At 36.2% G+C, this 15,829-nt stretch overlaps 2 protein-coding genes across 10 annotated transcripts in view; both read right to left on the bottom strand.

Annotated features, from left to right (window-relative positions):
• Positions 1–26: 26 nt before the first annotated feature.
• On the bottom strand, positions 27–9,183 carry alpha-Spec (alpha spectrin). Of its 2 annotated transcripts, XM_035883901.2 has the most exons (10): positions 9,071–9,183; positions 8,705–8,970; positions 8,364–8,595; positions 4,640–8,256; positions 4,514–4,558; positions 1,601–4,128; positions 1,469–1,523; positions 985–1,363; positions 670–836; positions 27–592 (listed from the first exon to the last, which is right to left on the bottom strand). In XM_035883901.2, the coding sequence occupies exons 2-10, from the start codon at positions 8,855–8,857 to the stop codon at positions 464–466; spliced, it is 7,305 nt and encodes a 2,434-aa protein (XP_035739794.1). In that variant the 5' UTR covers positions 8,858–8,970; positions 9,071–9,183; the 3' UTR covers positions 27–463. The 2 variants fall into 2 exon arrangements, with proteins under 2 accessions (XP_035739794.1, XP_035739795.1); XM_035883902.2 differs by lacking the exon at positions 4,514–4,558.
• Positions 9,184–9,591: 408 nt separating this feature from the next.
• Eip74EF (Ecdysone-induced protein E74) overlaps positions 9,592–15,829 on the bottom strand; it is a 248,978-nt gene continuing 242,740 nt past the window's right edge. For all 8 annotated transcript variants that reach the window (XM_085660452.1, XM_035883978.2, XM_035883974.2 and 5 more), the window contains one exon: positions 9,592–13,869. In XM_085660452.1, coding sequence (XP_085516578.1) covers positions 13,319–13,869 — 551 coding nt within the window. In that variant the 3' untranslated portion in view covers positions 9,592–13,318. The remainder of the gene's footprint in view (positions 13,870–15,829) is intronic.

Here is a 15,829-nt window from a genome sequence, read left to right as displayed (position 1 = left end):
TGATGTAAAATAAATAAACAATGTAATAATGTTAAGTGCGACCAAATATTATTTATTTCCATATAATCTATTTACAGCTACGTATGTGTATTATCTTTTCTACTTTTGTAAATATTATATATAAATTAGCTAAATAAATTTATTTAATGTTTAATATTAACCATATGTGTAACGATTTCAATATTCATAAATTACATATCGTATGAAACGCCCGAAGCTGCACTTTGCATTTGCTGGAAGCAAGTGTGATAATAAGATATGTAATAAGGTTAAACACGGAGAATAAAAAAGTGGATAAAAGAGAATTACAGTAATAAAGTACGCATATAAAAATGAGGATTGTGTAATTCCTCTAAAGCTATCATTGAAAACTGTATTGTAAAGAGTAACAGGGCAAAAAATTATATTTTATATATAAATATATATATATGTATAGATATAGATATATATTATATGCAAATTATTAGTTTTGGAAAAGAGTACGAGTAAATTCTATATAATCCAATGCTCCAGTGATTGGTCTTTCCGTTTTTGGATCAACGTATGGTTTCATACGTGCCACGCAGTAGTCAGCCATTTCTTTCGTAAGATTCTGAAAAAAAAAATTACATCATAATATAAAAAACAATAACTTACAAACTGCTATTAAATAAACAATATTATACATACAGCATATAATTCTTCCTTCGTTACATATGGCCGATCTGCCGCTGTAATGGCACGGAAGGCATTTTCTATTTCTTCCGAACTTTGGACATTTTCTGTTTCTTTGCTTATCATAAACGCCATGTATTCTTGTAACGATACGTAACCATCTCTGTTTGGATCGACAATATCTAGAAATAACAAATTCCACATTAAACATTATAATAACAAATATTTAAATAAAAAATTCCATATTATATTATAAGAAAAACATTATAAGAAAATATTAAATAAATGTAAATATAATAAAGTGTAAATGATGATAAATAATCAACAAACCAAGTATGTTTTCAAATTCTGGATCAGGCTGACCCTCTTCGACCATTGGTAAATCATATCCAAGTGCTCTCAAACATGATTTAAATTCTTGATGATTCAATCGTCCACTCTTATCCTTATCAAAGTGTTTGAACATCATTGAGAATTCTTTAAGGGCATCTTCAGAAACACCGGATTGATTTCTTGCTTGAATTTGTTGTTCGAGATTATGTTGCATACGCATTCCAAGTTGATCCAATTGATCCCATTGTTGTGCCAAACCAACTGTACTATGTTCTGTATAACGATTATCAAGGATTAAATGCTCTTCCAATATTGCACCAAGATCTTCGATTTTCTTCAAATCTTGACGACGTGCTCGAACTTCCTGAGTTTTTCTCTATAATAACGTAATCGGATACATATTAAAATTATATATTATATGTTGGATATTTTCGAACTTTAGATTAGGTAGAAATAAGAAATTTCTCATATTTATGCAAACCTTTGTTGCTTCCAATTGTTGTTCCAAAGAACCAGAACCTTCCATCATAGATGTTCTATAAAGTATGAAAAAAGTATTGTTGAATAAAATTATTGAAATAATTTATAAGTAAATGAAACATAAATTATATACCTCGTTTCTGCCAACCATTGATGGAACGCATTAGCATGTTTAGCGAATTCTTTTCGTAATTTATCATTTTCTTCTTGTCGTTGAGCTTCCTTTGCCAGCTCTACGTCACGTTCCTTGATAATCTTTTGCAAATTACGCCAGGTATCTTCTAGTGCTTCCATCGTGAACCATGTATATGGATTTGGGCCAACATTGAAGCTCTTTATTTGTCTATCGAGAGCAGCAAGCGCTTGGAAATCTGCTTCAGCGGAAGACAAGCTTGCTTGGAATTGAGCATGAGCTTCACGTAGTGCACGAATCTCTTCGATGCTGTTACATCTAACTGGATCAGTTAAATCTTCCTCTGCATTTTCAAACCACGAATTAAAAGCGGAAGCTTTCTTGGCAAACGTAAGATAAAGTTCTTCTATCTGTCTAAACTGATCCTGCATTCTTAACAATCGTTGTTTACGTGCATCAGAATCTGCCAAGAGTTTTTGCCAACGAGTTATCACATCAGCATGACGTTTCTGAATGCTCGGAGTTTGATCATGTCCAGCATCAACGAGCATTTCTTTCAAAGAAGTAATATTTTGTATACCCTCGTGTTCAAACGCATGTAAGCCAGCATCGAAAGTTTCCTGCTTGGTTAATAGTGTTTGAACGGTCGATAAATCACGTCCAAATTCTTCCGAACGTACATGGGTTTCTTTGTCAGCAATCCATGATTCAACAACATCAGCTTTCCACATAAACTGCAAATACGCCGAATTATCGTTGAGACGAGTTTTTCTTCTTGCTGCAAGCGCACCAAGTTGTTCCAATTTGTTACGCAATTGCGTACATCTTTGTCCAATAGCATCAGCTCGATGATTGCCAGCTTTGATCAATGCTTCCCCAGCTTCACAGATGTCTTTGCAACGTTCTCCATGAGCGGCAAAATCGGTTTCAAAAGCATCATGTTTCTTTAATAAACCTTGAACAGCAGCCATTGTATCACCATAATCTTCAACTGAAAGCAATTGCTGCTTCTCAGTGATCCACGCTTCTTCTTCTTCGACCTTCGCTAAGAACTGTTGATACGTCAAGGATTCGTCCAATTTTTGACCTCTGTTAGCAGCCAATTGTTTGAGTTCGGACCAGGCTTGATTGAGAAGCTTCAAACGTTGTTCAATCTCATGTGCACCCAAGTTAGAAACATCCATCAATTTTTCTCCTGCTTCTTGAACCGCTTGAATGGCAGGTTCATGACTACCAAGTTCAGCTTCTAATCTCTTATGCTTCTTTTTAAGATTTTGTACGCCTGTTAGGTCACGACCATAATCGTCAGATCCAACCAATAATTTCTTTTCCTTGATCCAAGATTCTTCATCGGCGATATCACGGAAGAATTGATGTAATGTGTTAGCCTCGTTGAGTCTTGCTTGTCTATGTGCAGCAAGATTTCTAATACGTTCGTATCGTTCGTTTATGCTCTGTCTCTTCTCTTGAATACCAGTTGCATCAAATTGTCCACTTTCAATGAGAGAATCTGCTTGTGCATTCATATCTTTGATTCTTTCTTCGTGAGCTTGAATATCCGCCTCGACCAATTGATGTTTCTTCATCAAATTTTGCACGGATGCTAAATCTTTACCCGCATCTTCAGAAGTTAATAAACTTTCAACCTCACCAAGCCAAAAGTCTAAATCCTTTACAGCCGCAATGTATGTACGTTGTTTATTGGCCTCTTTCAATTTCATAGATTTCTCTGTAGTCTTTTGAGTAAGATATTCCCACTGGTCAGCAATGGATGCTAATCTCTTTTGAACTGCATCTTCGGAACCCGCGCATTGATGCTTCTCTATCAAATTTCCTCCCATTGCTAGAACCGACTGAATTCTATCAGCATTAGCTGCAAGCTCCGCTTCGAACGCTTGATGTTTCTGATGTTTCGATTGTATGTTAGCAGGATCTTTGTAATTTTCTTCCGTAGCTAATTGCAATTTTTCAGCTATCCAATTTTCAATTTCATCAGCATCTCTAGAGAATTGTTGAAGAGTCTGGGATTCTCCTAATTTCGATCGTTTCTCTATAAGAGCGTCCTTCAAATGTCTCCAACGATCCAATACTTGACAACGTTTCTCGTCTATTGGCTTGGCTGCATAATGTTCAGCTGCAATCAATTGATCAGCTAAAGTTTGTAAAGTTGCAATTTTCTCTTCGTGCGCATTTATAGCTTTATCGAAATCTTCGTGTTTCTTTATCAATGCCTCAACATTATCGTTACTATCAACGGTGTCTGCACTGCTCAAGAAAGCTTCTCGTGCGCTCATCCAATTCTCCGCTTGTTCACAGTCTCTGCAGAATAATTGTAGCTCTAAGTTTTGATCCAATTGCATGCGTCGTTGGATCCAAGCTTTTTCTAATTCCTGACGAGCTTCGGCCATTGATTCGAGTTTTTCCTGGATTTCTACACTGGCATAATGGCTTGATTGCAATAATTGTTGGCCAAATAATTCAAATGCCTGGAATGTTCCAGCTCTGGCATCGATTTCCATTCGGTGTTCCTGTAAAATAATAGTAAAAATCAAATTAATAAGATAATAATGAATTTTTTTTTTGCTATAAAAAAAAATAAAAAAAAATAATAAAAATCCTGCTTTTTTTTTTTTTTTTTTTTTTTTTTTTTTTTTTTTTTTTTTTTTTATGAAATGCACAATTGTATTGTTATATATCATTTCAATCCACTCAATAATAAATGCTATAAGCGGCAAACGAAGCTGAAAATATTCAAATTGTTAATGAGCTAATATCTTTACGGAAAACACGATCGCTTTCGTCTTGTTCTAATGAGCTTTAATATTAAATAATATATGCGTGATAATTAATTGTACGTATTTTCAGAGACAAAGCGTCGCAAATACGTCGTTGCATGCTAAAATCCTCTAATACCTCTGGAAGAACGCCGTATCGCGCATCTATCTCTGCTCTGTGATTCTATAATTCAAATAACTTGTGAACGATCTGTGGGACTACGAGAAAGGAAATTTTTTATAATAAAATCTATATTAGATTTACCTGATGACGTTCGAGCAATGCCTCAGCCCCTGTAACATCCGAAGCAAGCTCCTCAGAAGCAACAAGACCCATCATTGAGTTTATCCATGCCATCAAATCACGATAATCGCTAAGGAATCGTTGTAAATCGTAAGAGTCCAATAATTTTTCTTTTCTACTATTAGCTTTCGCTGTAAGTTGAGTCCATTCTTCATTGATCTCTTTTTGTTTAGCATAAGTTTGTTCAGCTGTTTCCGGATGAGATTGCATCAAACGATTCGCTGTTTCATCCAACTGTTTAATTTTATCTCCAAGGGCTGCTAAATCTCTCTCCAATCCTTCGTGTTTACGTTGCAACGCTTGAACGCTACGTAAATCTTTACCAAGATCATCATTATTTAATGCCGCGTCTTTCTCACGAATCCAATCTTTCGTTTCGTCAACGTCACGATGAAAACGTTGAACTTCGTGAGCAGAACCCAATTGGCTCGCTCGTTCAGCTGTAAGCGTTTGCAGGCTCTTCCATTTTTCATTCAAATCTTGTATTTGCGTCTGAATCTTTAATGCAGCTTCCGTCTGTCCGAGACTCATCAATTGTACAGCAATCTCGTTCATTTCTGCGAGACGTACCTCGTTAGCTTTTAGATCAGCCTGGAAATCATCGAATTTCTTTTGCATCACTTCTACTTGTTCCAAATCTTCACCGACGTCTTGTACTTGTGCATGATTTTCTTTGTCCTTTATCCACGTTTCTAATTCAGCGGCCTCTCTGACGAGAACATAAGCCTTCGCAGTTTCGTTCAATTTAACCTGACGTTCTCGAGCCAATCTCAAAAGGTCATCGTATTGTGCTTCAATCTGTGCTTGCCTAGCTGCAATTGAACTTTGCTCTCTTGCTAAATTCTGTTGCGAAGCACTCAAGCCTGCTTCAGGTTCGACACGTTTGACATATGCGGCTGGTACAAAGCCTTGACGATCATTGACCTCTACTTTCCACCAATCTTTATTATTGGAATTGAGAAGAGTCAAAGTATCACCTTTTTTCATGGATACTTCTCTCGGTGATTTTTCAGCGTAATCGTATAATGCAACGACACATTCTTTACCCGTTATATCAATGGTAGGAGTTTCTTGTTGACGACAGGAAGCTGCTTGCTCGCGTAAAGCTGTTATAGTACTGGCAAATGCTTCTAGATCGCTAACAAGTGCTTCGTGTTTCTTTAACAAGGCCTCGGAACTGTCTTCATCTTTACCGTAATCGGCATTCATAACGATCGGTCTTTTCTCTTTCATCCAGGATTCAGCTTCATTAGCATCAGCAAAATACTGATGTGCCTGAAGCGAATCATCAAGATCATTTTTACGTTGTCGTGCCTTTTCTTTCAATTGTCCCCAGTGTTCATCCAAGGCAGCAAGACGTTGGCTAATCTCTCCAGATGCAAAATGACCGTCTTGCAACATGCTTGAACCTGCTTGACATACAGCAGCTACTCGTGGTTCGTGATTATTGATTTCTGCTAGAACAGCTTGATGTTTCTTTTGTAAATTCTGAACTCCGATAAGATCACGTCCACGATTAGTAGATGCAGCGACTGGCTCTTTTTCACGAATCCAAGCTTCCTCGTCTTCGATATCTCTAAACAATTGTTGAACTTGTAAAGAATCCAAAAGTCGTTGTTTTCGAACGCTCATGGGTCGTTGCAAAGCTGAATAACGTGCTTGTAATTGGTCTTCCTTGGATTTTATGTTATCAGCATCAAAGTGTCCTTGCTTAACAAATTGTTCCGCGGCTTGAGCTATACTTTCAATTCTATCCGCGTGAGATGTTACATCAGCTTCCAAAAGGGCATGTTTCTTTTGTAAGTTTTGAACGCTGGTCAAATCCTTTCCATAATCTTCTGACATAAGCTGTCCTTCAACCTCCGAAAGCCATAATTCAATGTCTTCGACAGTACGATTAAATTGTTGTTGTTGAGATGCTTCTTGTAATTTTGCACCTTTTTTCTCTGTAGCATGTGCTAAACTTTCCCATAGCGATACAATTTCTTCTGTACGAGTACGTATACGATCACTGGCATAATGATTGTTATCTATCAATTCTTGTCCTGTTGCTACCAACTCTTCCATACGAGTTTTATTAGCATTCAATTCTTGTTCGAAATTCTGATGCTTTTGAACTTTTCCATTAAGATTAGTTGGATCCAAATAGCTATCATCGGTAGCAAATTTAAGTTTCTCATTAATCCAACCTTTGGTTTCATCGCAATCACGTTCGAATTGTTGTAATTTGTATGCATCTTCTAAACGATGTCTTCGTTGCGCAGATTTGTCAAGAAGTATAGCTCTTCTTTCTAATAACATTTGTCGTCGTTGAGCAACATCGTCTGCAGCATAATGTTCTCCCTCTATCAACTTCCCAGCAAACTCATCTAATACTTTGATCTTTTCTTCTTGAGCTGCCAATGACTTGTCAAAATCTTCGTGTTTCTTTATAAGAGCCTCTACACTGTCAAGAGAATCGCCCAAGTCTTCGTTAGCTAAAAATGCCTCTTGCTTTGCCATCCAAGCATCAGCCTGTTCTGTATCTCTATAGAATAATTGTAAATCCATACACTGTTCGTACAAAATACGTCGTTTCTCCCATAAACTAAGAAGAGACGCTTTATCTTCTGCAAGAGACTCTAATTTACGAGCTACTTCTTCAGCTGCATAATGTTTTTTCTCCAAAAGTTTATTGCCAGCCATAATTGTAGAATCGAAACTATCTGCTCTGGCATCTATTTCTCCTTTGTGTTCTTGATGTCTCTCTAAAAGGGCTTCAGCCCCAGCCACATCTTTAGCAAGTTCATCCGCAGAAATAATTGCACGCATATCATTCATCCAAGAAACTAAATCTCTATAATCAGCCAAAAAACGATGTAAATAATACGATTCGTCGAGTTTCAAACGTCTTTCTTTGGCTTTTGCCGTTAGACTTTCCCAAGATTGAAGGATTTCTGCTCGTTTAGCTTGTATTTGTTTTGAATGGTCTGCTTGGTGAATAGCTGCCAGACGATCTGCTTCTGCTCCTAATGTATACACCTTATCTTCTAAAGCTGCAAGATCACGTTCTATACCCTCATGTTTGCGCTGAAGTGTTTGCACACTGGCAAGATCACGTCCAAAGTCATCAGAAGATAATACAACATCTTTTTCGGCAATCCAAGCCATTGTCTCATCGGCATCTCGATTAAATCTTTGAATCTCATGTGCCCCAAATAATTTCTCTTGTCTAAGGATAGCAAGTTGTTTCAATCTTTGCCATGATTCATTTAATTCCTCTTTTCTACGTAAAATGGTATCACGTTCTGGATGACCATCTAAAAGAAGTTTGTCTGCGATTTCATTGACTTCTGTTACTCTGTACTCTTGACTTGCCATATCTTTCTGAAATTCATCAAATTTCCTTTGCAATACTTCAACATGTTCTAGATCATGACCAAATTCATCAGTAGTCACAAATGCCTCTTTATCATGGATCCAAAACATGACTTCATCACAGTGTCGTATAAATTGTACAAGAACTAAAGCCTGCTGTAATTTCAGCCCTTTATCAGCCAATCGTGACAATAATAATTCCCACAAGCTATGAAGTTCCTCTGTAAAATTAAACATACATACGAATATATACTATATAGAAGTATAAATATAACAAATAAGATATAACCAATAATGATTCATAATAAAAAAAATCGTCTATGTTTACCTAATCTTTTACGAATGACATCACTAGCAAAGTGATGTTGCGCTATCATCTCAGAACCGGTATTATCGAGTAATACAATGGCATTGGAGTGAGCAGCAACTTCTGCTTCGAATGCTTGATGCTTCTGAATTTTGGCTTGCAAATTTGTCGGATCTTTGTAGCTTTCATCTGATGCTGCTTGCAACTTTTCGTAAATCCATCCCTCGAGTTCATCCGCATCTCGCTTAAAATACTAAAGCAAAAAATGATCGTTAAGGGAAGAAAAAAAAGAACCGATGCAATTTATTTATTATATTATACGATAGAAAAGTAAATATAAATCAACTGAAATATCATATTACTTGAAAGCGACGGGAGTCCTCGAGTTTATCTCGTTTATTACGAGCTTCAGCTTTGAAATTAGCATATCTTCCAAGAACTTGTTCACGTCGTTCTTGAATATCTTCTGGATTTTCCAGAATTTTCACCTCCTTCGGTGTTATCTGATCCATCATTGAAAATTCTTTATATCGAACGTCTTTAATGAATATCCACTTGCGGCCAAGATGGCCGAGGGGTGTGGCTGGTCGATTGTTCTTTTAAAAATCAAGAATTCGCTTATCTGAAACTATAACAATGTTTAACAATATACGTTCAACTAAAACTTTTATATCTTTTATTTAACAAATTTCTACGACTCATAAATAAACTCGACTAAAAATACACACTTTCTTCGTGCGCTCCAATAACTCGCTTAGATCCGTTACTAACGCGCTCTCTCTGCACAGTGACGTTTCGAGGAACACGTAACGGTGCGGCTGATACGTGATTGGTCGATTTATTTCGTACTGTATTCAACCAACCTTACCTTAGCTCAATAGGTCAAATTCACATTGGTTGAATTTCTTTATAGATATATATATACAATGTATATAATGGGATACATACAAGCATGTAATCATGATTATGACGTTACGTTTATCTTCGAAACTTACGTCATCTAGCTATATATGGCATTTTCGAAATAAGTAGGTAGGTAGTATTTATTTGATAATATTAAGTAATTGGATAATTTTTGATCCTTATTTTTATCAAAGAAAAGTTTTCTAGAACATGATTTTTGGAAATATTTAATATATTATGATAAAGGATACTAGTTATAATAATTCTATCTTAAATAGATTTATAGAAATATTTCTTAAATTTAAATTCCAATGGGTAAATTAAATAATCTAATAGAATATTTTTACGTTATGGTACAATAATCTTTTATTAAATTTCACCTACAAACAACGAATCACAGAACGTTACATTAGAGTTCCTTACATCAATCCATCGTGTCTTCATATATTTTACAGGTAAATAATTATATATTTATCCCTATTACAATAAAGTCTTATTCGTTAAAATATCTTGTAGCGTAGTCAATCATTATGTGTATATATAAATTTAATTCACCTAAAAATATGATTTTTTGTTGTAGTGTTCATTCATCGTTTATAAGTGTCTGCTATCATGTATACAAGTGGTACATTAGGTATAGGTACTTGCTTTTGTCCATTGTACTCTGATATTTTTTTTCTTAATTTTTGTATGAATATTCATATATATTCTCAATGGTTCCGTATTATATAGAAAAATTATTATTTCAAAAATCTTCATATGTCAAAAGACTTTTTTCATCGACAAAAATCTAAAACTCTACTCCACCAAACGAGGATAGGGCTAACATTTTTTCTTTCTTTTTTTTTTTCTTCTCCTTTTTTTTTTAAGTACCTGGACAAAGTGATGGTATTACAATATAAATCACTAAAAGTTTTATGTTTTTTCTTCTTTTTTTTTTCATTTTTTTCATTTTTTTTTTTTTTTTTTTTTTTTTTTTTGTTAAAAGGCAACATGTCTTTGTTAATACAAGAAGGCAATTTGCTTTGTATCATCGGTATATCCGGCGTCCCCAAGACATTTATGATTTTAACGATACTGAATATATTTTTAAGTGGCAAATGTAAGGGACCATTTTACAGGCATTATTGGCAGCACTGGATCACTTTGTGTGTGTGTGTGTATTATTCACTGTATTCACTTCTTGAAAATATTCCAACATTATATTGTTAATTAGCTGTACTCTAAGAGCATTTATGTCTCTTAAGTTAAAACATACTCTCTGATTTTTACATATTATTTCACTTCGCATTGTCTTCCGCAGTCACGAAGAATAATAACTAGCATATACGTTTTTTTGTTGTTTTTTTTTTCTTTCGTAAGTATATCCTCAACGAATCCTTATGTACAAAACTTAGATATACAGAATACACTTGCACTCGTACGTACTTCGCCATCGTGGGGCGTCAATAAATTAAATTTTTATTTTCTAAATTATTATTATTATTATTATTATTATTATTATTATTATTATTATTATTATTATTATTATTAATATTATTATTTACTTACTATTATTATTATTATTTACTTACTATTATTATTATTATTATAATTATTATTATTATAATTATTATTATTATTATTATAATTATTATTACTATTGTTATTATTATTAATATTATATTCTTATTATACATCCTCCTCCCCGAACTTTAGAAAGGTTTCTCTACGTTACAAAAGTACGATGTCTTCGATACAAATGAGTATGAAAAAATCGACGAGTGTGCGTTAATTAGCTACGATCGAACTTTCATCGAATATAATCGAAAATTACGTTCGATGCGAGTCGCAAATTCCAGTATAAAAAGAAAACGTATATAATGTATATGATATATATATATATATATATATATATATATATATACATGTAAATACATATATATATTTCCATACACATATATATATATTTATATATGAAAAAATTGGAAACGCTTCGTTAATTAATTCGAGACATCGTACGAGACGGTCGAGCCTCCTTCTCCTCTTCCTCCTCTTCGCAATTACATCCCCCCCCACCCTTTTTCCTATCCTAACACACATTTTGACGCGACGGAAAATCGTCTCATAGACACATTAAACACCTCCTCCTCTTTTCCCTTCCCCTCGCCACTGATTTGCTCTACATAACATACAATATATATATTCATATAATATATATAATATTCAATAATATTTATATATATTTATATATTTATATTTATATTTATATGTATTTAAGATATATATATATATGTATATATATATATATATATATATATATACTTTTTTTTTCGTTCTATATATATACAGCGATATATGTCTGTCTCAATAATATTTTATGAATTAGTAACACTAGGTTGCTAAATAATAACATTCTTGGACCTCATTTGTATATAGCCAGCACCTTACGTTGTTGAACCTTCAACTCGAACGGAAGAGTCATCCCTTCTGTTATATTTAAAAAAATATAAAGTGTAACCATTCCTTCACTCGCTCCTTTACTCTTCTCCTCTCCTCTCTTCTCACTCTCTCTCTCTCTCTCTCTCTTTCTCTCCTCCCTGAGCTCGTTCCGCAAAATTCTTTTAAAACGGACACATTCTCCATTCTCAAGGGAAACTCTTTTTTCCGCTCCCTCTTCACCCCTTTTCTCTCTCTCTCTCTCTTTCTCTCTCTCTCTTCTCTATTTCTCTCGCGTCCCTTTCACTCTCTTTCTCTCTTTCTCTTTCTCTCTCACTCTTTCACTCTCCCTCCTTCTCTATTTCTCTATTTCTTTCTACTTTCCAAGTCTCGTCACAGCCCTCATTTCGTTTCGCATTAAAACTTTTCAGGTTTTTATTAAACGTTTCTTCGTCACGCCACATATAACAATTTTCTAGATAACATACATAATCATCTAATATACAATAAATAATTTATCGCGTTTATCCCCAATGTACAATTTTCGCTTAAACTTTTTCTTTCTCTCTGTCTCTCTCTCCCTACCTCTTTATCCTTTCTCTCTCGCTTTATACTTTATAGGTTAAGTAATTCGTCCACAATGATCCATCTTCTTTCTTCTTCTTTCTTTTTTCTTCCTTTCTTCTTCTTTCTTTTTTTTTCTTTTCTTTTCTTTTCTTTGCTCTCTTTCGATAAAATACAATTAGTAATGTCTGCCCCGTAAATATAAGAACTAAATTTTGTACAAATTTGTAAACGAGCCCGAAGCACGCATAAACGCATGTGTACGCTTGTAATGTGTGTATATATATATATATATATATATATATATATATATATACACGATCTAGCATATAGCGGCGAACTTAGGATCTCTTCGTGGACGTTAATAATTAGATTGATTTTTTTTCTTTCTTACTTTCTATCTCTCTTTTTTTCTTTCTTTCTCTTCGACTATTCTAGCACACAATATATATATATACACATATATATATGTATATATATATATGTACATATTCTATATACCTTCGTAACCCAGAACAAACCACAGACAGCAGACAGCAGACATACACGCATACACATCTCATCATACATACGTGGACGCAAGTAAGCACGCACGCACGCACACAGCCAAGAACAATGTGTATGTATTGTTTTAACAAAGGAGGAGACGAAGCACGAGTAGAGAGAAACTCCTTCGCTTATTTTGGAAAAAATGGATTATTTTTTCCCCCGATCGTTCCTTAAAATTATTCATCAATTGCGATAATTATCGCGAGTTTCATCGACCCGGTAAACGGGTATGAAATAGAAACAGTATGTTCGAGTCAGAGAGGGCGAGCTCTTACACGATTTGTAGGATGTGCGGCGGCAGGTTGTCGTTGAGACGACTCAGCATAAATGATCGTCGGCGTTCTCAACGACGATGATCTTTTAAGAAAATTCAAGTTTTCAATGTAGCGGTAACCACCTCCTCCTCCTCCTCCTCCTCCTCCTCTTTCTCCTCCTCCTCCTCTTCCTCCTCTTCCTCCTCTTCCTCCTCTTCCTCCTCCTTCAGCTCTTTCTCGTGCTCGCGCATAATGCTCCTCCCTCAGGGAACAACAAAGAGACCTATCTCACGCGCCCGTACAATCGATCTCTATTATGTCCTTCGGTACGTCAACGAATTGATACACCAATCTCTGGCCGTCGACCTTAGCCAAAATGCCACGTTGATAATAGTATCTCAAGGCGCGACCCATCGTCTCGTAATTCATGTCGGGCTTATTCTTGTGCAAACCCCAGAGTCTTGATACCGCCTTGCTATCGACCAATTTAAATACTCCTCTCTCGCGATTCGTCCACTTTATATATCGCGGACAATACTCTCGATCCTGCAACAATTTCAACAGAAATTCCCAGAGATATGTCGTCGAGCCTTCTCGCGATTTCCTCTTAACCGTCGCTCCCTCCCCCTGACGTGGCTTCTTCAACTTGTTCTTCTTTGAACGCGGCGGAAAACCAAGTTCCAGAAGATAAAGATCGTCCGATACCGAACTCGTCGCTGCTTGTATTACACTAGTCGGTACTCCACCAGGTCCTCTTGGCGGGCTTGGTGTACATGGTGTAGCGAATTGTCCTCCTCCGCCATACATCGAGTTTACATAACTGCTATAGCTCTCGGACACTGTAACGAGAGAAAAAAAAAAGACAAATGTTCATTTAATCTTTCTACCAAAATGCAAATAGATAAAAATAAAAAAAAAAAAAAAACAGAGAGAAAGGAAAAAAAAAACCTTATAGAAATTTCCTACGTTCGAAATTCAAACTTTTTATCCGCAGATAATACGAAGTAGTACGCTATAGCTTTGCTAGATAGCGCCACGCTATGAAGATTTATAAATGAAAATTTTCAAAATCGTTTCATTTCATTTTATCACGAGAACGGACTCCACGTAAGTCGAGAAATATCTTATTCCAAAATATCGTCATTATATTTCAAGGCCAATCAACTTTCTTTCATTCTCTTTCTTTCTCTTTTTATCTCTCTTTCTTCGTCTCTTTTCATAACTACGAGGCTACAGAAATATTGTTAGAATCATATTACGATCTATAATTTCTATCGGTTTATTTCTAACCCCCAAACCTTAAACGCGAAATCTTCTTTATCGGCTCGATTTATCGTAAGGAGTCAATTTAACAAGGCATTCGTAGAGTCAGTTTTCGCGCCACGACTCGGATATACATATGGTCGCGGTTCAACGTGCAACGAAACACTATTAATAGCCCTACTCTCCACGGACACGATCGTCGCCGACGGCGACGGCGGTGTCCTGCCGTCGTTTTCTGTCGCCGGATGATCGATGTTTCGAGAACGCGTTGGCCGGGCTCGATAACGGAGCCCCTTTTTCCTGTTTACTCCCCCATCGATCTCCCCCCGCATTCTCTCTTCTGCATGTTTCTCTTTTTCTTTCTTTCTTTCTCTCTCTCTCTCTCTCTCTCTCTCTTTCTCTCTCTCTCTCTCTCTCTCTCTCTCTCTCTCTCTCTCTCTCTCTCTCTCTCTCTCTCTCTCTGGCTGTTGTGTCTATCTGTCTCTTACTCGTACAATGATTATTCATCTCTCTCTAAAGCAGCACGAACAAAACGACTGTTCTCGAATAAGAGGAAGGGAAGGAGGAAGAGGAGGAGATGGAGGAGGAGACGAGGGAATGTAGAAGGAACGCGGATGAAGGGGAAGGAGGAACGAAAAGTCGAATTCACGATCCGTAGACGACGGAAACATCGTTTATGGCCGCGTGCCGGTTCGATCGCGAGCGATGTCAGGGTGTTGCTTGTCTCTCGTCGATCGTCTTCGTTCGGTGCACCCGTACCAGCGATACGAGTTATACTCGTCGCACGATTTGTCTTCTGCCGAGAGAGAGAAAGAAAGAGAGAGAGAATGAGAAAAACAGAAAGAGAGAGAGAGAGAGAGCGAAGAAAAAGGAACATGTAGAAGAGAAGAAAACGAAATATACAAGAGAGAAAGAAAAAGAGAGAAAGAATAGAGGCGTGGCGTCAGGAACGTACGCAGAAGAATGAGAACACGCACAAAAAATTGTTTACTCTTTTGATTTCTATAATCTTGACTTTGAAACGTTCGTTCGTTTCATTCGTTCAATCGACAGGATTTGCTAATGTGAAATCAAACGAAGCATCGAACGACGACGACTAACTGTATTACTCATTTCTCTCTTTTTTTCTCCCTCTTTCTTCTTTCTTCTCTCTCTGTCTCTCTCTCTCTTTCTCTCATTCTCGGCGTTCTTATATATTTTTTACATGACAAGCAAGGTTACCGCGAATAGGAAACGTTTTATACATACGCCACTGACCGCGTGTGGTCAGTACTTTTATATGTATGCGTGATGTGTATAGCTCGACGAAGAGAAGGAGGGTAAGAAGTTAGACGCACGGATAAGGAGTCAAGGGAGAAGAGAGAAAGAGAGAGTGTATGAGAGAGAGAGAAAGAGTGAGAGAGAGGAGAGAGAAGTGGAGGGAAAGGAGCGATGCATGGAAGGAGAAAAGAGACCGAAGAGTGGAAAAGGAAGAGAAGAGAAGAAAAGAGGAGAGAAGAGAAGTGGAGAAGAGAGGAAAGGAAAGGAAAGGAAAGG

The sequence above is a fragment of the Vespa mandarinia genome, chromosome 12 (genome assembly GCF_050613455.1).
Source record: "Vespa mandarinia isolate Hongniang chromosome 12, ASM5061345v1, whole genome shotgun sequence".
NCBI classification, from domain to species: Eukaryota; Metazoa; Arthropoda; class Insecta; order Hymenoptera; family Vespidae; genus Vespa; species Vespa mandarinia.
The sequence above is the reverse complement of the archived record's forward strand: the minus strand, read 5'-3'. Positions and strand labels throughout refer to the sequence as shown.

What these genes read in the sequence shown, in the direction of transcription:
- alpha-Spec (XM_035883901.2), bottom strand. Translation starts at nt 8,857, where the DNA reads ATGATGGATCAGATAACACCGAAGGAGGTGAAAATTCTGGAAAATCCA. An exon ending in TGTCATTCGTAAAAGATTAG is followed by an intron (nt 8,257 to 8,363) that starts GTAAACATAGAC and finishes TTAATTTTACAG; the next exon opens with AGGAACTTCATAGCTTGTGG. An exon ending in CATTGCTCGAACGTCATCAG is followed by an intron (nt 4,559 to 4,639) that starts GTAAATCTAATA and finishes TTTGAATTATAG; the next exon opens with AATCACAGAGCAGAGATAGA.